The sequence below is a fragment of the Oncorhynchus kisutch genome, linkage group LG5 (genome assembly GCF_002021735.2).
Source record: "Oncorhynchus kisutch isolate 150728-3 linkage group LG5, Okis_V2, whole genome shotgun sequence".
In the NCBI taxonomy this organism is placed as follows: Eukaryota; Metazoa; Chordata; class Actinopteri; order Salmoniformes; family Salmonidae; genus Oncorhynchus; species Oncorhynchus kisutch.
The window spans coordinates 78179487-78202557 of NC_034178.2; the positions used below are offsets into that span (position 1 = coordinate 78179487).

A 23071-nucleotide genomic window follows, 5' to 3' on the forward strand; every position below is an offset into this window, starting at 1 on the left:
TACATAGTTTCACCATAACAACAACAGGTAGAACGGTTGATAAATAGTATCACCATAACAACAACAAACAGGTAGAAAGGTTGATACATAGTATCACCATAACAACAACAGGTAGAAAGGTTGATACATAGTATCACCACAACAACAGGTAGAAAGGTTGATACATAGTATCACCACAACAACAGGTAGAAAGGTTGATACATAGTATCACCATAACAAGAGGTAGACAGGTTGATACATAGGATCACCATAACAACAACAGGTAGAAAGGTTGATAAATAGTATCACCATAACAACAACAGGTAGAAAGGTTGATAAATAGTATCACCATAACAACAACAGGTAGAAAGGTGATACATAGTATCACCATAACAACAACAGGTAGAAAGGTTGATGCATAGTATCACCATAACAACAACAGGTAGAAAGGTTGATAAATAGTATCACCATAACAACAACAGGTTGATAAATAGTATCACCACAACAACAACGGGGAGAAAGGTTGATAAATAGTATCACCATAACAACAACAGGTAGAAAGGTTGATAAATAGTATCACCATAACAACAGGTAGACAGGTTGATAAATAGTATCACCATAACAACAGGTAGACAGGTTGATACATAGTAATACCATAACAACAGGTAGAAAGGTTGACAAATAGTATCACCATAACAAAAGGTAGACAGGTTGATGCATAGTATCACCATAACAACAGGTAGAAAGGTTGATAAATAGTATCATCATAACAACAGGTAGACAGGTTGATAGATAGTATCACCATAACAACAGGTAGAAAGGTTGATACATAGTATCACCATAACAACAACAGGTAGAAAGGTTGATACATAGTATCACCATAACAACAACAGTTAGAAAGGTTGATACATAGTATCACCATAACAACAACAGGTAGAAAGGTTGATACATAGTATCACCATAACAACAACAGGTAGAAAGGTTGATAAATAGTATCACCATAACAACAACAGGTAGAAAGGTTGATACATAGTATCACCATAACAACAGGTAGAAAGGTTGATACATAGTATCACCATAACAACAACAGGTAGAAGGGTTGATAAATAGTATCACCATAACAACAACAGGTAGAAAGGTTGATACATAGTATCACCATAACAACAACAGGTAGAAAGGTTGATAAATAGTATCACCATAACAACAACAGGTTGATAAATAGTATCACCACAACAACAACGGGGAGAAAGGTTGTTAAATAGTATCACCATGACAACACGTAGACAGTTTGATGCATAGTATCACCATAACAACAGCTAGAAAGGTTGATAAATAGTATCACGATAACAACAGGTAGACAGGTTGATAAATAGTATCACCATAACAACAGGTAGACAGGTTGATACATAGTATCACCATAACAACAGGTAGAAAGGTTGACAAATAGTATCACCATAACAAAAGGTAGACAGGTTGACAAATAGTATCACCATAACAACAGGTAGAAAGGTTGATAAATAGTATCACCATAACAACAACAGGTAGAAAGGTTGATACATAGTATCACCATAACAACAGGTAGAAAGGTTGATACATAGTATCACCATAACAACAGGTAGAAAGGTTGATACATAGTATCACCATAACAACAGGTAGAAAGGTTGATAAATAGTATCACCATAAGAAAACAGGTAGAAAGGTTGATACATAGTATCACCATAACAACAACAGGTAGAAAGGTTGATAAATAGTATCACCATAACAACAACAGGTAGAAAGGTTGATAAATAGTATCACCATAACAACAACAGGTAGAAAGGTTGATACATAGTTTCACCATAACAACAACAGGTAGAACGGTTGATAAACAGTATCACCATGACAACAACAACAGGTAGAAAGGTTGATACATAGTATCACCATAACAACAACAGGTAGGAAGGTTGATACATAGTATCACCGTATCAACAGGTAGAAAGGTTGATACATAGTATCGCCATAACAAGAGGTAGACAGGTTGATACATAGTATCACCATAACAACAACAGGTAGAAAGGTTGATAAATAGTATCACCATAACAACAACAGGTAGAAAGGTTGATACATAGTATCACCATAACAACAGGTAGACAGGTTGATACATAGTATCACCATAACAACAACAGGTAGAAAGGTTGATGCATAGTATCACCATAACAACAACAGGATGATAAATAGTATCACCACAACAACAACGGGGAGAAAGGTTGATAAATAGTATCACCACAACAACAACGGGGAGAAAGGTTGATAAATAGTATCACCATAACAACAGGTAGACAGGTTGATGCATAGTATCACCATAACAACAGGTAGAAAGGTTGATAAATAGTATCACCATAACAACAGGTAGACAGGTTGATAAATAGTATCACCATAAGAAAACGGGTAGAAAGGTTGATACATAGTATCACCATAACAACAGGTAGAAAGGTTGATAAATGGTATCACCATAAGAAAACCGGTAGAAAGGTTGATAAATAGTATCACCATAACAACAGGTAGAAAGTTTTATACATAGTATCACCATAACAACAACAGGTAGAAGGGTTGATAAATAGTATCACCATAACAACAGGTAGAAAGGTTGATACATAGTAACACCATGACAACAGGTAAACAGGTTGATGCATAGTATCACCATAACAACAGGTAGAAAGGTTGACAAATAGTATCACCATAACAAAAGGTAGACAGGTTGATGCATAGTATCACCATAACAACAGGTAGAAAGGTTGATAAATAGTATCACCATAACAATTGGTAGACAGGTTGATACATCGTATCACCATAACAATAGGTAGAAAGGTTGATACATAGTATCACCATAACAACAACAGGTAGAAGGGTTGATAAATAGTATCACCATAACAACAACAGGTAGAAGGGTTGATAAATAGTATCACCATAACGACAGGTAGAAAGGTTGATACATAGTATTACCATAACAACAGGTAGAAAGGTTGATAAATAGTATCACCATAAGAAAACAGGTAGAAAGGTTGATAAATAGTATCACCATAACAACAACAGGTAGACAGGTTGATACATAGTATCACCATAACAACAGGTAGAAAGGTTGATAAATAGTATCACCATAAGAAAACAGCTAGAAAGGTTGATAAATAGTATCACCATAACAACAACAGGTAGAAAGGTTGATACATAGTATCACCATAACAACAGGTAGAAAGGTTGATCAGTAGTACCACCATAAGAAAACAGGTAGAAAGGTTGATAAATAGTATCACCATAACAACAACAGGTAGAAAGGTTGATAAATAGTATCACCATAACAACAACAGGTAGACAGGTTGATACATAGTATCACCATAACAACCGGTAGAAAGGTTGATAAATAGTATCACCATAACAACAGGTAGAAAGGTTGATAAATAGTATCACCATAACAACAACAGGTAGACAGGTTGATACATAGTATCACCATAACAACCGGTAGAAAGGTTGATAAATAGTATCACCATAACAACAGGTAGAAAGGTTGATAAATAGTATCACCATAACAACAGGTAGAAAGGTTGATACATAGTATCACCATAACAATAGGTAGAAAGGTTGATAAATAGTATCACCATAAGAAAACAGGTAGAAAGGTTGATAAATAGAATCACCATAACAACAACAGGTAGAAAGGTTGATACATAGTATCACCATAACAACAACAGGTAGACAGGTTGATACATAGTATCACCATAACAACCAGTAGAAAGGTTGATAAATAGCATCACCATAACAACAGGTAGAAAGGTTGATACATAGGATCACCATAACAACAACAGGTAGAAGGGTTGATAAATAGTAACACCATAACAACAGGTAGAAAGGTTGATACATAGTATCACCATAACAACAGGTAGAAAGGTTGATACATAGTATCACCATAACAACAGGTAGAAAGGTTGATAAATAGTATCACCATAAGAAAACAGGTAGAAAGGTTGATAAATAGTATCACCATAACAACAACAGGTAGACAGGTTGATACATAGTATCACCATAACAACAACAGGTAGACAGGTTGATACATAGTTTCACCATAACAACAACAGGTAGAAGGGTTGATAAATAGTATCACCATAACAACAACAGGTAGACAGGTTGATAAATAGTATCACCATAACAGGTAGAAAGGTTGATACATAGTATCACCATAACAACAACAGGTAGAAAGGTTGATGCATAGTATCACCACAACAACAGCTAGAAAGGTTGATAAATAGTATCACCATAACAACAGATTGATAAATAGTATCACCACAACAACAACATGTAGAAAGGTTGATACATAGTAACACCATGACAACAGGTAGACAGGTTGATGCATAGTATCACCATAACAACAGCTATAAAGGTTGATAAATAGTATCACCATAACAACAGGTAGAAAGGTTGATAAATAGTATCACCATAACAAAAGGTAGACAGGTTGATGCATAGTATCACCATAACAACAGGTAGAAAGGTTGATAAATAGTATCACCATAACAACAGGTAGACAGGTTGATAAATAGTATCACCATAACAACAGGTAGACAGGTTGATAAATAGTATCACCATAACAACAACAACAGGTAGAAAGGTTGATAAATAGTATCACCATAACAACAGGTAGAAAGGTTGATACATAGTATCTCCATAACAACAACAGGTAGAAGGGTTGATAAATAGTATCACCATAACAACAACAGGTAGAAGGGTTGATAAATAGTATCACCATAACAACAGGTAGAAAGGTTGATACATAGTATCACCATAACAACAACAGGTAGACAGGTTGATACATAGTATCACCATAACAACAACAGGTAGACAGGTTGATACATAGTATCACCATAACAACCGGTAGAAAGGTTGATAAATAGTATCACCATAACAACAGGTAGAAAGGTTGATAAATAGTATCACCATAACAACAGGTAGAAAGGTTGATACTTAGTATCACCATAACAACAACAGGTAGAAGGGTTGATAAATAGTATCACCATAACAACAGGTAGAAAGGTTGATACATAGTATCACCATAACAACAGGTAGAAAGGTTGATAAATAGTATCACCATAAGAAAACAGGTAGGAAGGTTGATAAATGGTATCACCATAAGAAAACAGGTAGAAAGGTTGATAAATAGTATCACCATAACAACAACAGGTAGAAAGGTTGATAAATAGTATCACCATAACAACAGGTAGAAAGTTTTATACATAGTATCACCATAACAACAGGTAGAAAGGTTGATACATAGTATCACCATAACAACAGGTAGAAAGGTTGATACTTAGTATCATCATAACAACAGGTAGAAAGGTTGATACATAGTATCACCATAACAACAACAGGTAGAAGGGTTGATAAATAGTATCACCATAACAACAGGTAGAAAGGTTGATACATAGTATCACCATAACAACAGGTAGAAAGGTTGATACATAGTATCACCATAACAACAACAGGTAGAAAGGTTGATACATAGTATCACCATAACAACAACAGGTAGACAGGTTGATACATAGTTTCACCATAACAACAACAGGTAGAACGGTTGATAAATAGTATCACCATAACAACAACAGGTAGAAGGGTTGATAAATAGTATCACCATAACAACAACAGGTAGACAGGTTGATAAATAGTATCACCATAACAGGTAGAAAGGTTGATACATAGTATCACCATAACAACAACAGGTAGAAAGGTTGATGCATAGTATCACCACAACAACAGCTAGAAAGGTTGATAAATAGTATCACCATAACAACAGATTGATAAATAGTATCACCACAACAACAACATGTAGAAAGGTTGATACATAGTAACACCATGACAACAGGTAGACAGGTTGATGCATAGTATCACCATAACAACAGCTAGAAAGGTTGATAAATAGTATCACCATAACAACAGGTAGAAAGGTTGATAAATAGTATCACCATAACAAAAGGTAGACAGGTTGATGCATAGTATCACCATAACAACAGGTAGAAAGGTTGATAAATAGTATCACCATAACAACAGGTAGAAAGGTTGATACATAGTATCTCCATAACAACAACAGGTAGAAGGGTTGATAAATAGTATCACCATAACAACAACAGGTAGAAGGGTTGATAAATAGTATCACCATAACAACAACAGGTAGAAAGGTTGATAAATAGTATCACCATAACAACAACAGGTAGACAGGTTGATACATAGTATCACCATAACAACCGGTAGAAAGGTTGATAAATAGTATCACCATAACAACAGGTAGAAAGGTTGATAAATAGTATCACCATAACAACAGGTAGAAAGGTTGATACTTAGTATCACCATAACAACAACAGGTAGAAGGGTTGATAAATAGTATCACCATAACAACAGGTAGAAAGGTTGATACATAGTATCACCATAACAACAGGTAGAAAGGTTGATAAATAGTATCACCATAAGAAAACAGGTAGGAAGGTTGATACATAGTATCACCATAACAACAGGTAGAAAGTTTTATACATAGTATCACCATAACAACAGGTAGAAAGTTTTATACATAGTATCACCATAACAACAACAGGTAGAAGGGTTGATAAATAGTATCACCATAACAACAGGTAGAAAGGTTGATACATAGTATCACCATAACAACAGGTAGAAAGGTTGATACTTAGTATCATCATAACAACAGGTAGAAAGGTTGATACATAGTATCACCATAACAACAACAGGTAGAAGGGTTGATAAATAGTATCACCATAACGACAGGTAGAAAGGTTGATACATAGTATTACCATAACAACAGGTAGACAGGTTGATAAATAGTATCACCATAAGAAAACGGGTAGAAAGGTTGATACATAGTATCACCATAACAACAGGTAGAAAGGTTGATAAATGGTATCACCATAAGAAAACCGGTAGAAAGGTTGATAAATAGTATCACCATAACAACAGGTAGAAAGGTTGATACATAGTAACACCATGACAACAGGTAAACAGGTTGATGCATAGTATCACCATAACAACAGGTAGAAAGGTTGACAAATAGTATCACCATAACAAAAGGTAGACAGGTTGATGCATAGTATCACCATAACAACAGGTAGAAAGGTTGATAAATAGTATCACCATAACAATTGGTAGACAGGTTGATACATCGTATCACCATAACAATAGGTAGAAAGGTTGATACATAGTATCACCATAACAACAACAGGTAGAAGGGTTGATAAATAGTATCACCATAACAACAACAGGTAGAAGGGTTGATAAATAGTATCACCATAACGACAGGTAGAAAGGTTGATACATAGTATTACCATAACAACAGGTAGAAAGGTTGATAAATAGTATCACCATAAGAAAACAGGTAGAAAGGTTGATAAATAGTATCACCATAACAACAACAGGTAGACAGGTTGATACATAGTATCACCATAACAACAGGTAGAAAGGTTGATAAATAGTATCACCATAAGAAAACAGCTAGAAAGGTTGATAAATAGTATCACCATAACAACAACAGGTAGAAAGGTTGATACATAGTATCACCATAACAACAGGTAGAAAGGTTGATCAGTAGTACCACCATAAGAAAACAGGTAGAAAGGTTGATAAATAGTATCACCATAACAACAACAGGTAGAAAGGTTGATAAATAGTATCACCATAACAACAACAGGTAGACAGGTTGATACATAGTATCACCATAACAACCGGTAGAAAGGTTGATAAATAGTATCACCATAACAACAGGTAGAAAGGTTGATAAATAGTATCACCATAACAACAACAGGTAGACAGGTTGATACATAGTATCACCATAACAACCGGTAGAAAGGTTGATAAATAGTATCACCATAACAACAGGTAGAAAGGTTGATAAATAGTATCACCATAACAACAGGTAGAAAGGTTGATACATAGTATCACCATAACAATAGGTAGAAAGGTTGATAAATAGTATCACCATAAGAAAACAGGTAGAAAGGTTGATAAATAGAATCACCATAACAACAACAGGTAGAAAGGTTGATACATAGTATCACCATAACAACAACAGGTAGACAGGTTGATACATAGTATCACCATAACAACCAGTAGAAAGGTTGATAAATAGCATCACCATAACAACAGGTAGAAAGGTTGATACATAGGATCACCATAACAACAACAGGTAGAAGGGTTGATAAATAGTAACACCATAACAACAGGTAGAAAGGTTGATACATAGTATCACCATAACAACAGGTAGAAAGGTTGATACATAGTATCACCATAACAACAGGTAGAAAGGTTGATAAATAGTATCACCATAAGAAAACAGGTAGAAAGGTTGATAAATAGTATCACCATAACAACAACAGGTAGACAGGTTGATACATAGTATCACCATAACAACAACAGGTAGACAGGTTGATACATAGTTTCACCATAACAACAACAGGTAGAAGGGTTGATAAATAGTATCACCATAACAACAACAGGTAGACAGGTTGATAAATAGTATCACCATAACAGGTAGAAAGGTTGATACATAGTATCACCATAACAACAACAGGTAGAAAGGTTGATGCATAGTATCACCACAACAACAGCTAGAAAGGTTGATAAATAGTATCACCATAACAACAGATTGATAAATAGTATCACCACAACAACAACATGTAGAAAGGTTGATACATAGTAACACCATGACAACAGGTAGACAGGTTGATGCATAGTATCACCATAACAACAGCTATAAAGGTTGATAAATAGTATCACCATAACAACAGGTAGAAAGGTTGATAAATAGTATCACCATAACAAAAGGTAGACAGGTTGATGCATAGTATCACCATAACAACAGGTAGAAAGGTTGATAAATAGTATCACCATAACAACAGGTAGACAGGTTGATAAATAGTATCACCATAACAACAGGTAGACAGGTTGATAAATAGTATCACCATAACAACAACAACAGGTAGAAAGGTTGATAAATAGTATCACCATAACAACAGGTAGAAAGGTTGATACATAGTATCTCCATAACAACAACAGGTAGAAGGGTTGATAAATAGTATCACCATAACAACAACAGGTAGAAGGGTTGATAAATAGTATCACCATAACAACAGGTAGAAAGGTTGATACATAGTATCACCATAACAACAACAGGTAGACAGGTTGATACATAGTATCACCATAACAACAACAGGTAGACAGGTTGATACATAGTATCACCATAACAACCGGTAGAAAGGTTGATAAATAGTATCACCATAACAACAGGTAGAAAGGTTGATAAATAGTATCACCATAACAACAGGTAGAAAGGTTGATACTTAGTATCACCATAACAACAACAGGTAGAAGGGTTGATAAATAGTATCACCATAACAACAGGTAGAAAGGTTGATACATAGTATCACCATAACAACAGGTAGAAAGGTTGATAAATAGTATCACCATAAGAAAACAGGTAGGAAGGTTGATAAATGGTATCACCATAAGAAAACAGGTAGAAAGGTTGATAAATAGTATCACCATAACAACAACAGGTAGAAAGGTTGATAAATAGTATCACCATAACAACAGGTAGAAAGTTTTATACATAGTATCACCATAACAACAGGTAGAAAGGTTGATACATAGTATCACCATAACAACAGGTAGAAAGGTTGATACTTAGTATCATCATAACAACAGGTAGAAAGGTTGATACATAGTATCACCATAACAACAACAGGTAGAAGGGTTGATAAATAGTATCACCATAACAACAGGTAGAAAGGTTGATACATAGTATCACCATAACAACAGGTAGAAAGGTTGATACATAGTATCACCATAACAACAACAGGTAGAAAGGTTGATACATAGTATCACCATAACAACAACAGGTAGACAGGTTGATACATAGTTTCACCATAACAACAACAGGTAGAACGGTTGATAAATAGTATCACCATAACAACAACAGGTAGAAGGGTTGATAAATAGTATCACCATAACAACAACAGGTAGACAGGTTGATAAATAGTATCACCATAACAGGTAGAAAGGTTGATACATAGTATCACCATAACAACAACAGGTAGAAAGGTTGATGCATAGTATCACCACAACAACAGCTAGAAAGGTTGATAAATAGTATCACCATAACAACAGATTGATAAATAGTATCACCACAACAACAACATGTAGAAAGGTTGATACATAGTAACACCATGACAACAGGTAGACAGGTTGATGCATAGTATCACCATAACAACAGCTAGAAAGGTTGATAAATAGTATCACCATAACAACAGGTAGAAAGGTTGATAAATAGTATCACCATAACAAAAGGTAGACAGGTTGATGCATAGTATCACCATAACAACAGGTAGAAAGGTTGATAAATAGTATCACCATAACAACAGGTAGAAAGGTTGATACATAGTATCTCCATAACAACAACAGGTAGAAGGGTTGATAAATAGTATCACCATAACAACAACAGGTAGAAGGGTTGATAAATAGTATCACCATAACAACAACAGGTAGAAAGGTTGATAAATAGTATCACCATAACAACAACAGGTAGACAGGTTGATACATAGTATCACCATAACAACCGGTAGAAAGGTTGATAAATAGTATCACCATAACAACAGGTAGAAAGGTTGATAAATAGTATCACCATAACAACAGGTAGAAAGGTTGATACTTAGTATCACCATAACAACAACAGGTAGAAGGGTTGATAAATAGTATCACCATAACAACAGGTAGAAAGGTTGATACATAGTATCACCATAACAACAGGTAGAAAGGTTGATAAATAGTATCACCATAAGAAAACAGGTAGGAAGGTTGATACATAGTATCACCATAACAACAGGTAGAAAGTTTTATACATAGTATCACCATAACAACAGGTAGAAAGTTTTATACATAGTATCACCATAACAACAACAGGTAGAAGGGTTGATAAATAGTATCACCATAACAACAGGTAGAAAGGTTGATACATAGTATCACCATAACAACAGGTAGAAAGGTTGATACTTAGTATCATCATAACAACAGGTAGAAAGGTTGATACATAGTATCACCATAACAACAACAGGTAGAAGGGTTGATAAATAGTATCACCATAACGACAGGTAGAAAGGTTGATACATAGTATTACCATAACAACAGGTAGAAAGGTTGATAAATAGTATCACCATAAGAAAACAGCTAGAAAGGTTGATAAATAGTATCACCATAACAACAACAGGTAGAAAGGTTGATAAATAGTATCACCGTAACAACAACAGGTAGAAAGGTTGATACATAGTATCACCATAACAACAGGTAGAAAGGTTGATAAATAGTATCACCATAACAACAACAGGTAGAAAGGTTGATAAATAGTATCACCATAAGAAAACAGGTAGAAAGGTTGATAAATAGTATCACCATAACAACAACAGGTAGACAGGTTGATACATAGTATCACCATAACAACAGGTAGAAAGGTTGATAAATAGTATCACCATAAGAAAACAGCTAGAAAGGTTGATAAATAGTATCACCATAACAACAACAGGTAGAAAGGTTGATACATAGTATCACCATAACAACAGGTAGAAAGGTTGATCAGTAGTACCACCATAAGAAAACAGGTAGAAAGGTTGATAAATAGTATCACCATAACAACAACAGGTAGAAAGGTTGATAAATAGTATCACCATAACAACAACAGGTAGACAGGTTGATACATAGTATCACCATAACAACCGGTAGAAAGGTTGATAAATAGTATCACCATAACAACAGGTAGAAAGGTTGATAAATAGTATCACCATAACAACAGGTAGAAAGGTTGATACTTAGTATCACCATAACAACAACAGGTAGAAGGGTTGATAAATAGTATCACCATAACAACAGGTAGAAAGGTTGATACATAGTATCACCATAACAACAGGTAGAAAGGTTGATAAATAGTATCACCATAACAACAGGTAGAAAGGTTGATAAATAGTATCACCATAACAACAGGTAGAAAGGTTGATACATAGTATCACCATAACAATAGGTAGAAAGGTTGATAAATAGTATCACCATAAGAAAACAGGTAGAAAGGTTGATAAATAGAATCACCATAACAACAACAGGTAGAAAGGTTGATACATAGTATCACCATAACAACAACAGGTAGACAGGTTGATACATAGTATCACCATAACAACCAGTAGAAAGGTTGATAAATAGCATCACCATAACAACAGGTAGAAAGGTTGATACATAGGATCACCATAACAACAACAGGTAGAAGGGTTGATAAATAGTATCACCATAACAACAGGTAGAAAGGTTGATACATAGTATCACCATAACAACAGGTAGAAAGGTTGATACATAGTATCACCATAACAACAGGTAGAAAGGTTGATAAATAGTATCACCATAAGAAAACAGGTAGAAAGGTTGATAAATAGTATCACCATAACAACAACAGGTAGACAGGTTGATACATAGTATCACCATAACAACAACAGGTAGAAGGGTTGATAAATAGTATCACCATAACAACAACAGGTAGACAGGTTGATAAATAGTATCACCATAACAGGTAGAAAGGTTGATACATAGTACCACCATAACAACAACAGGTAGAAAGGTTGATGCATAGTATCACCACAACAACAGCTAGAAAGGTTGATAAATAGTATCACCATAACAACAGATTGATAAATAGTATCACCACAACAACAACATGTAGAAAGGTTGATACATAGTAACACCATGACAACAGGTAGACAGGTTGATGCATAGTATCACCATAACAACAGCTATAAAGGTTGATAAATAGTATCACCATAACAACAGGTAGAAAGGTTGATAAATAGTATCACCATAACAAAAGGTAGACAGGTTGATGCATAGTATCACCATAACAACAGGTAGAAAGGTTGATAAATAGTATCACCATAACAACAGGTAGACAGGTTGATAAATAGTATCACCATAACAACAGGTAGACAGGTTGATAAATAGTATCACCATAACAACAACAACAGGTAGAAAGGTTGATAAATAGTATCACCATAACAACAGGTAGAAAGGTTGATACATAGTATCTCCATAACAACAACAGGTAGAAGGGTTGATAAATAGTATCACCATAACAACAACAGGTAGAAGGGTTGATAAATAGTATCACCATAACAACAGGTAGAAAGGTTGATACATAGTATCACCATAACAACAACAGGTAGACAGGTTGATACATAGTATCACCATAACAACAACAGGTAGACAGGTTGATACATAGTATCACCATAACAACCGGTAGAAAGGTTGATAAATAGTATCACCATAACAACAGGTAGAAAGGTTGATAAATAGTATCACAATAACAACAGGTAGAAAGGTTGATACTTAGTATCACCATAACAACAACAGGTAGAAGGGTTGATAAATAGTATCACCATAACAACAGGTAGAAAGGTTGATACATAGTATCACCATAACAACAGGTAGAAAGGTTGATAAATAGTATCACCATAAGAAAACAGGTAGGAAGGTTGATAAATGGTATCACCATAAGAAAACAGGTAGAAAGGTTGATAAATAGTATCACCATAACAACAACAGGTAGAAAGGTTGATAAATAGTATCACCATAACAACAGGTAGAAAGTTTTATACATAGTATCACCATAACAACAGGTAGAAAGGTTGATACATAGTATCACCATAACAACAGGTAGAAAGGTTGATACTTAGTATCATCATAACAACAGGTAGAAAGGTTGATACATAGTATCACCATAACAACAACAGGTAGAAGGGTTGATAAATAGTATCACCATAACAACAGGTAGAAAGGTTGATACATAGTATCACCATAACAACAGGTAGAAAGGTTGATACATAGTATCACCATAACAACAACAGGTAGAAAGGTTGATACATAGTATCACCATAACAACAACAGGTAGACAGGTTGATACATAGTTTCACCATAACAACAACAGGTAGAACGGTTGATAAATAGTATCACCATAACAACAACAGGTAGAAGGGTTGATAAATAGTATCACCATAACAACAACAGGTAGACAGGTTGATAAATAGTATCACCATAACAGGTAGAAAGGTTGATACATAGTATCACCATAACAACAACAGGTAGAAAGGTTGATGCATAGTATCACCACAACAACAGCTAGAAAGGTTGATAAATAGTATCACCATAACAACAGATTGATAAATAGTATCACCACAACAACAACATGTAGAAAGGTTGATACATAGTAACACCATGACAACAGGTAGACAGGTTGATGCATAGTATCACCATAACAACAGCTAGAAAGGTTGATAAATAGTATCACCATAACAACAGGTAGAAAGGTTGATAAATAGTATCACCATAACAAAAGGTAGACAGGTTGATGCATAGTATCACCATAACAACAGGTAGAAAGGTTGATAAATAGTATCACCATAACAACAGGTAGAAAGGTTGATACATAGTATCTCCATAACAACAACAGGTAGAAGGGTTGATAAATAGTATCACCATAACAACAACAGGTAGAAGGGTTGATAAATAGTATCACCATAACAACAACAGGTAGAAAGGTTGATAAATAGTATCACCATAACAACAACAGGTAGACAGGTTGATACATAGTATCACCATAACAACCGGTAGAAAGGTTGATAAATAGTATCACCATAACAACAGGTAGAAAGGTTGATAAATAGTATCACCATAACAACAGGTAGAAAGGTTGATACTTAGTATCACCATAACAACAACAGGTAGAAGGGTTGATAAATAGTATCACCATAACAACAGGTAGAAAGGTTGATACATAGTATCACCATAACAACAGGTAGAAAGGTTGATAAATAGTATCACCATAAGAAAACAGGTAGGAAGGTTGATACATAGTATCACCATAACAACAGGTAGAAAGTTTTATACATAGTATCACCATAACAACAGGTAGAAAGTTTTATACATAGTATCACCATAACAACAACAGGTAGAAGGGTTGATAAATAGTATCACCATAACAGCAGGTAGAAAGGTTGATACATAGTATCACCATAACAACAGGTAGAAAGGTTGATACTTAGTATCATCATAACAACAGGTAGAAAGGTTGATACATAGTATCACCATAACAACAACAGGTAGAAGGGTTGATAAATAGTATCACCATAACAACAGGTAGAAAGGTTGATACATAGTATCACCATAACAACAGGTAGAAAGGTTGATACATAGTATCACCATAACAACAACAGGTAGAAAGGTTGATAAATAGTATCACCATAACAACAGGTAGAAAGGTTGATACATAGTATCACCATAACAACAGGTAGAAAGGTTGATACATAGTATCACCATAACAACAACAGGTAGAAAGGTTGATAAATAGTATCACCATAACAACAGGTAGAATGGTTGCTGTAATAGTGGTTGTTGTAATAGTGCTATGCCCAGGCCTAAACCCTGATTGGTTTACATTGTGGTTGCTGTAATAGTGCTATGCCCAGGCCTAAACCCTGATTGGTTTACATTGTGGTTGCTGTAATAGTGCTATGCCCAGGCCTAAACCCTGATTGGTTGACATTCAACACACATTTCTCAGATAAAAAAAGCAAAGTTGAACATTTACCAAGGATTTACGAATCTTAGCTAGATATGGACTCCTGGAGATGGAGTATAATTATGGAGTGGCAGCACCTAAGTGGTTTTCCATACTTCCTGATAACAATATTAGATTTAAGATATGGGTTACTGAGCCATCAATGAGGGGGGAAGCACACTTGAGAAGACCTGGCTCCAATTGGTTAGTCCCTGTGGAGTTCTTGGTATCTATTGCAAGTAAGGCATCAAGGACTTGTTTTTCTGTGAATTGCCGAAGTGCAAGAGTTAAACTCTTTCAAAAAGATTGCCATCAATGTTTTTGCAATTCTGTCCATAATGGGGCCAGAGTCTGAATTTGTTTGTTGGGCAAAGAGGAGGAAGTACAACCCTTCAGAGATTTTGCCGTTTTCCAAAATGTTGACGGATTGAACCAGGGACCCTCTGAAAACATTAGCAACTGCATCCCACAATGCTTTGTTACTTATCTCTCCACAAAAGCCGTGGCACTTGCAGAACAAGGGAAATAACTACTTCAAGGTCTCAGAGCGAGTGGTGTCACTGATTGAAACGCTACTAGCACACATCGCTAACCAGCTAGCCATTTCACACCGGAAACATCAGCGATACATTGATTACTACTAAAGACCTATTGACAATATTTTTAGTCACGTCTTACAGAAGGATAGGACGGACTGACTGACTGTGTTATTCTGTGTAAGTGTGTGTGATTGAACTGAGTGTGTGTGTGATTGAACTGAGTGTGTGTGTCTTTGTGTAATTGGACTGAGTGTGTCTGTGTGTGATTGAACTGAGTGTGTGTGTGTGTCTGTGTGTGATTGAACTGAGTGTGTGTGTCTGTGTGATTTGGACTGAGTGTGTGTGTGTGTGTAATTGAACTGAGTGTGTGTGTGTGTCTGTGTGTAATTGAACTGAGTGTGTGTGTCTGTGTGTAATTGGACTGAGTGTGTGTGTCTGTGTGATTTGGACTGAGTGTGTGTGTGTGTAATTGGACTGAGTGTGTGTGTCTGTGTGATTTGGACTGAGTGTGTGTGTGTGTAATTGGACTGAGTGTGTGTGTAATTGGACTGAGTGTGTGTGTGTGTGTGTGTAATTGAACTGAGTGTGTGTGTCTGTGTGTAATTGGACTGAGTGTGTGTGTCTGTGTGATTTGGACTGAGTGTGTGTGTGTGTGTAATTGGACTGAGTGTGTGTGTGTGTGTGTGTGTGTGTGTGTGTGTAATTGAACTGAGTGTTTGTGTGTGTCTGTGTGTAATTGAACTGAGTGTGTGTGTCTGTGTGTAATTGGACTGAGTGTGTCTGTGTGTGATTGAACTGAGTGTGTGTGTCTGTGTGTAATTGGACTGAGTGTGTCTGTGTGTAATTGGACTGAGTGTGTGTGTGTGTGTGTGTGTGTGTGTGTAATTGAACTGAGTGTGTGTGTGTGTCTGTGTGTAATTGAACTGAGTGTGTGTGTCTGTGTGTAATTGGACTGAGTGTGTGTGTCTGTGTGTAATTGGACTGAGTGTGTGTGTCTGTGTGTAATTGGACTGAGTGTGTCTGTGTGTAATTGGACTGAGTGTGTGTGTGTGTGTGTGTGTGTGTAATTGAACTGAGTGTGTGTGTGTGTGTGTGTGTAATTGAACTGAGTGTGTGTGTGTGTGTCTGTGTGTAATTGAACTGAGTGTGTGTGTCTGTGTGTAATTGGACTGTGTGTGTCTGTGTGTAATTGGACTGAGTGTGTGTGTCTGTGTGTAATTGGACTGAGTGTGTGTGTCTGTGTGTAATTGGACTGAGTGTGTGTGTCTGTCTGTAATTGGACTGAGTGTGTGTGTCTGTGTGTAATTGGACTGTGTGTGTCTGTGTGTAATTGGACTGAGTGTGTGTGTCTGTGTGTAATTGGACTGAGTGTGTGTGTCTGTGTGTAATTGGACTGTGTGTGTCTGTGTGTAATTGGACTGAGTGTGTGTGTCTGTGTGTAATTGGACTGAGTGTGTGTGTCTGTGTGTAATTGAACTGAGTGTGTGTGTCTGTCTGTAATTGGACTGAGTGTGTCTGTGTGATTGTGTTTAATCTTGATGATTGTTGATCTGCTTTGATTTGCTTTATGGACCATTAAGTTGCTTTAAAAGAGGAGTGCTCCCCAGCCACCTCCCTTCTATCTTCTCTCAAGGAACCCCCTATAGACCAGCAGGAGCTGAACCCACCATTACCACTCCCTCACCCCATTCCCAGCACCCCACCCTTAACCCACCCTCACCCCAAATCATGCCTCTTCTCTTACACATACATATTCAGACAGAGAAATCCAGGATTATGATAATGCTGTCTTGTCTCTGTCTCTCTCTCTCTCTCTCTCTCTCTCTGTCTCTCCCCCCTCCAGGAAGCCAGAGAAGGGTTGCCAGTACCTGACGGATCGAGGGTTTGTCCCAGACACTCCAGAGGGAGTGGCTCACTTCCTGCTCCAGAGGAAGGGTCTGAGCAGGCAGATGATTGGAGAGTTCTTGGGGAACAGGCAGAAACAATTCAATAGAGACGTCCTGGAGTGAGTCAGTGTGTCTCTGTATTAACAAGACCAGCTACATAGACTGTATCAACGAGACCAGCTACATAAACTGTTTATACAAGACCAGCTACATAGACTGTATCAACAAGACCAGCTACATAGACTGTATCAACAAGACCAGCTACATAGACTGAATATGCATGACCAGCTACATAGACTGTATCAACAAGACCAGCTACATAGACTGTATATGCATGACCAGCTACATAGACTGTATATGCATGACCAGCTACATAGACTGTATATGCATGACCAGTTACATAGACAGTATCAACAAGACCAGCTACATAGACAGTATCAACAAGACCAGCTACATAGACTGAATCAACACGACCAGCTACATAGACTGTATATGCATGACCAGCTACATAGACTGTATCAACAAGACCAGCTACATAGACTGAATCAGCATTACCAGCTACATTGACTGTTTCAACAAGATCAGCTACATAGACTGTATGTGCAAAGACCAGCTACATAGACTGTATCAACAAGACCAGCTACATAGACTGTATCAACAAGACCAGCTACATAGACTGTATCAACAAGACCAGCTACATAGACTGTATCAACAAGACCAGCTACATAGACTGTATCAACAAGACCAGCTACATAGACTGTATCAACAAGACCAGCTACATAGACTGTATCAACAAGACCAGCTACGTAGACCGTATCAACAAGACCAGCTACGTAGACTGAATCAACAGACCAGCTACGTAGACTGAATCAACAAGACCATCTATGTAGACTGAATCAACAAGACCAGCTACATATACTGTTTATACAATATCAGCTCCATAGACTGTTTAAACAAGACGAGCTGCATAGTCTGTATGTGCAAGACCAGCTACATAGACTGTATATGCAAGACCAGCTACACATACTGAATCAACAAGAAGAGCTGCGTAGACTGAATCAACAAGACCATCTACGTAGACTGAAACAACAAGACCATCTATGTAGACTGAATCAACAAGACCAGCTACGTAGACTGAAACAGCAAGACCAGCTACGTAGACTGTACATGCAAGATCAGCTACATAGACTGTACATGCAAGATCAGCTACATAGACTGTACATGCAAGATCAGCTACATAGACTGTATCAACAAGACCAGCTACATAGACTGTATCAACAAGACCAGCTACATAGACTGTATCTACAAGACCAGCTACATAGACTGTATCAACAAGGCCAGCTACATCAACGTAATCAACAAGATCAGCTACATAGACTGTATCAACAAGATCAGCTACATAGACTGTATCAGCAAGACCAGCTACATAGACTGTATCAGCAAGACCAGCTACATAGACTGTATCAGCAAGACCAGCTACATAGACTGTATCAACAAGACCAGCTACATAGACTGTATCAACAAGATCAGCTCTATAGACTGTTTAAACAAGACCAGTTACATAGACTGAACATGCAAGACCAGCTACATAGACTGAATCAACAAGACCAGCTACATAGACTGTATCAACAAGACCAGCTACATAGACTGTATATGCATGACTGGCTACATAGACAGTATCAACAAGACCAGCTACATAGACTGAATATGCATGACCAGCTACATAGACAGTATCAACATGACCAGCTACATAGACTGTATCAACAAGTCCAGCTACATAGACTGTATCAACAAGTCCAGCTACATAGACTGTATCAACAAGACCAGCTACATAGACTGTATGTGCAAGTCCAGCTACATAGACTGTATCAACAAGACCAGCTACATAGACTGTATGTGCAAGTCCAGCTACATAGACTGAATCAAAAAGACCAACTACATAGACTGTATCAACAAGACCAACTACATAGACTGTATCAACAAGACCAGCTACATAGACTGTATCAACAAGACCAGCTACATAGACTGAATCAGCAAGACCAGCTACATAGACTGTATCAGCAAGACCAGCTACATAGACTGTATCAACAAGACCACCTACATAGACTGTATCAACAAGACCAGCTACATAGACTGTATCAACACGACCAGCTACATAGACTGAATCAGCAAGACCAGCTACATAGACTATGTGCAAGACCAGCTACACATACTTTATCAACAAGACCAGCTACGTAGACTGAATCAACAAGACCAGCTACGTAGACTGAATCAACAAGACCAGCTACATAGACTGTTTATACAAGATCAGCTCCATAGACTGTTTAAACAAGACCAGTTACATAGACTGAATCAGCAAGACCAGCTACATAGACTGTATCAGCAAGACCAGCTACATAGACTGTATCAACAAGACCACCTACATAGACTGTATCAACAAGACCAGCTACATAGACTGAATCAGCAAGACCAGCTACATAGACTGAATCAGCAAGACCAGCTACATAGACTGTATCAGCAAGACCAGCTACATAGACTGTATCAACAAGACCACCTACATAGACTGTATCAACAAGACCAGCTACATAGACTGTATCAACACGACCAGCTACATAGACTGAATCAGCAAGACCAGCTACATAGACTATGTGCAAGACCAGCTACACATAATGTATCAACAAGACCAGCTACGTAGACTGTATCAACAAGACCAGCTACGTAGACTGAATCAACAAGACCAGCTACATAGACTGTTTATACAAGATCAGCTCCATAGACTGTTTAAACAAGACCAGTTACATAGACTGTATATGCAAGACCAGCTACACATACTGTATCAACAAGACCAGCTACGTAGACTGAATCAACAAGACCAGCTACGTAGACTGAAACAACAAGACCATCTATGTAGACTGAATCAACAAGACCAGCTACATGGACTGTTTATACAAGATCAGCTCCATAGACTGTTTAAACAAGACCAGCTACATAGACTGTACATGCAAGATCAGCTACATAGACTGAATCAACAAGACCAGCTACATAGACTGTATATGCAAGATCACCTACATAGACTGAATCAACACAATCAGCTACATAGACTGAATCAACACAATCAGCTACATAGACTGTATCAACACTATCAGCTACATAGACTGTATCAACACGATCAGCTACATAGACTATCAACACGATCACCTACATAGACTGTATCAACATGATCACCTACATAGACTGTATCAACATGATCAGCTACATAGACTGAATCAACATGATCAGCTACATAGACTGTATCAACAAGACCAGATACATAGACTGAATCGACAAGTAGAGCTACATATACTGTATCAGCAAGACCAGCTACATAGACTCGATCAACATGATCAGCTACATAGACTGTAACAACAAGACCAGCTACATAGACTGTATCAGCAAGACCAGCTACATAGACTCGATCAACATGATCAGCTACATAGACTGTAACAACAAGACCAGCTACATAGACTGTATCAACACGACCAGCTTTAGAAAAATCACAGCAGTAAAGCATCATCCCTTTCCCAACAAATCCTTCTTAAACACCATGTTGATGCTACTCTTTAGATTGATATAACTCCCTCAGCTCTGTCTTTTATTTCTCCATTCACCTTCTCATCTGTTAACATAAACAGCTGGTCATTTATATATTTCAATGAGCAGCTGGCCCATGTTGACTCCATTGCTTCCCACATTTGTGTGGTGGACCATTATTGCTACACACAGGAAACATTCATGTTAGCATGCAAAAAACAGCAGTTTGCAGTTCTTGACACAAACCGGTGCACCTGGCACCTACGGCAATACCCCGTTCGAAGGCACTTACATATTTTGTCTTGCCTTATACTGTACTGTACCCAGACAGTCTTAGAATCAGAAGTACATATGTCTCCTTGATCATATATCAATGTTCTCTTCTCCAGTTGAATGAATAGTATCTACTGTATGTTCATACCAATGTTCTCCTCTCCAGTTGTGTGGTGGATGAGATGGATTTCTCAGCCTTGGAACTAGATGAGGCTCTCAGGAAGTTCCAAGCTCACATCAGAGTCCAGGGAGAGGCCCAAAAGGTGGAAAGACTCATAGAAGCATACAGGTAACACTAACCCTATATACCCTATATACTACGACACCACTATTTATTTTTTATTTATTTTTTTACACACCTTTATTTAACTAGACAAGCCAGTTAAGAACAAATTATTATTATCAATGACGGCCTAGGAACAGTGGGTTAACTGCCTGTTCAGGGGCAGAACGACAGATTTGTACCTTGTCAGCTCAGGGATTTGAACTTGCAACCTTTCGGTTACTAGTCCAACTCTCTAACCACTAGGCTACCCTGCCGCCCCACTACCACAATACTACCACAATACTACCACTACAACAATACTACCACACCACTACCACAATACTACCACAGTACTACAACGATTATACCACACAACAACCACTACCACAATACTGCCACACCACTAACACAATAATGCCACACCACTACCACAATACTGCCACACCCCTACCACAATACTACCACTCCACTACCACAAAACTACCACTCCACTATCACAATACTGCCACACAGCTACCACAATACTGCCACACAGCTACCACAATACTACCACAATACTACCACACCACTACCACAATACTGCCACACAGCTACCACAATACTACCACTCCACTACCACACCACTACCACAGTACTGCCACACAGCTACCACAACCACAATGCTAACACACCACTACCAACCCACACCACACCACCACCACAATAGTACCACACCACTACGACAACACAACCACAGTACTTCCAGACCAATACCACAATGCTACCACTACCACAATTCTACCACCCCTCTACCACAATACTACCACACCACAAATACTACCACAATATTACCACACCACTACCACACCACCACTACCATACTACTACCACTACCACAATACTACCACACCCACACCAC

At 37.3% G+C, this 23071-nt stretch overlaps 1 protein-coding gene across 1 annotated transcript in view; it reads left to right on the plus strand.

Annotated features, from left to right (window-relative positions):
• Positions 1–23071, plus strand: part of LOC109878774 (IQ motif and SEC7 domain-containing protein 1-like) — a 172761-nt gene that overhangs the window by 66194 nt on the left and 83496 nt on the right. The window contains exons 3-4 of the mRNA XM_031825880.1: positions 18023–18184; positions 22075–22197. Of these exons, the coding sequence (XP_031681740.1) occupies positions 18023–18184; positions 22075–22197 (285 nt within the window). The remainder of the gene's footprint in view (positions 1–18022; positions 18185–22074; positions 22198–23071) is intronic.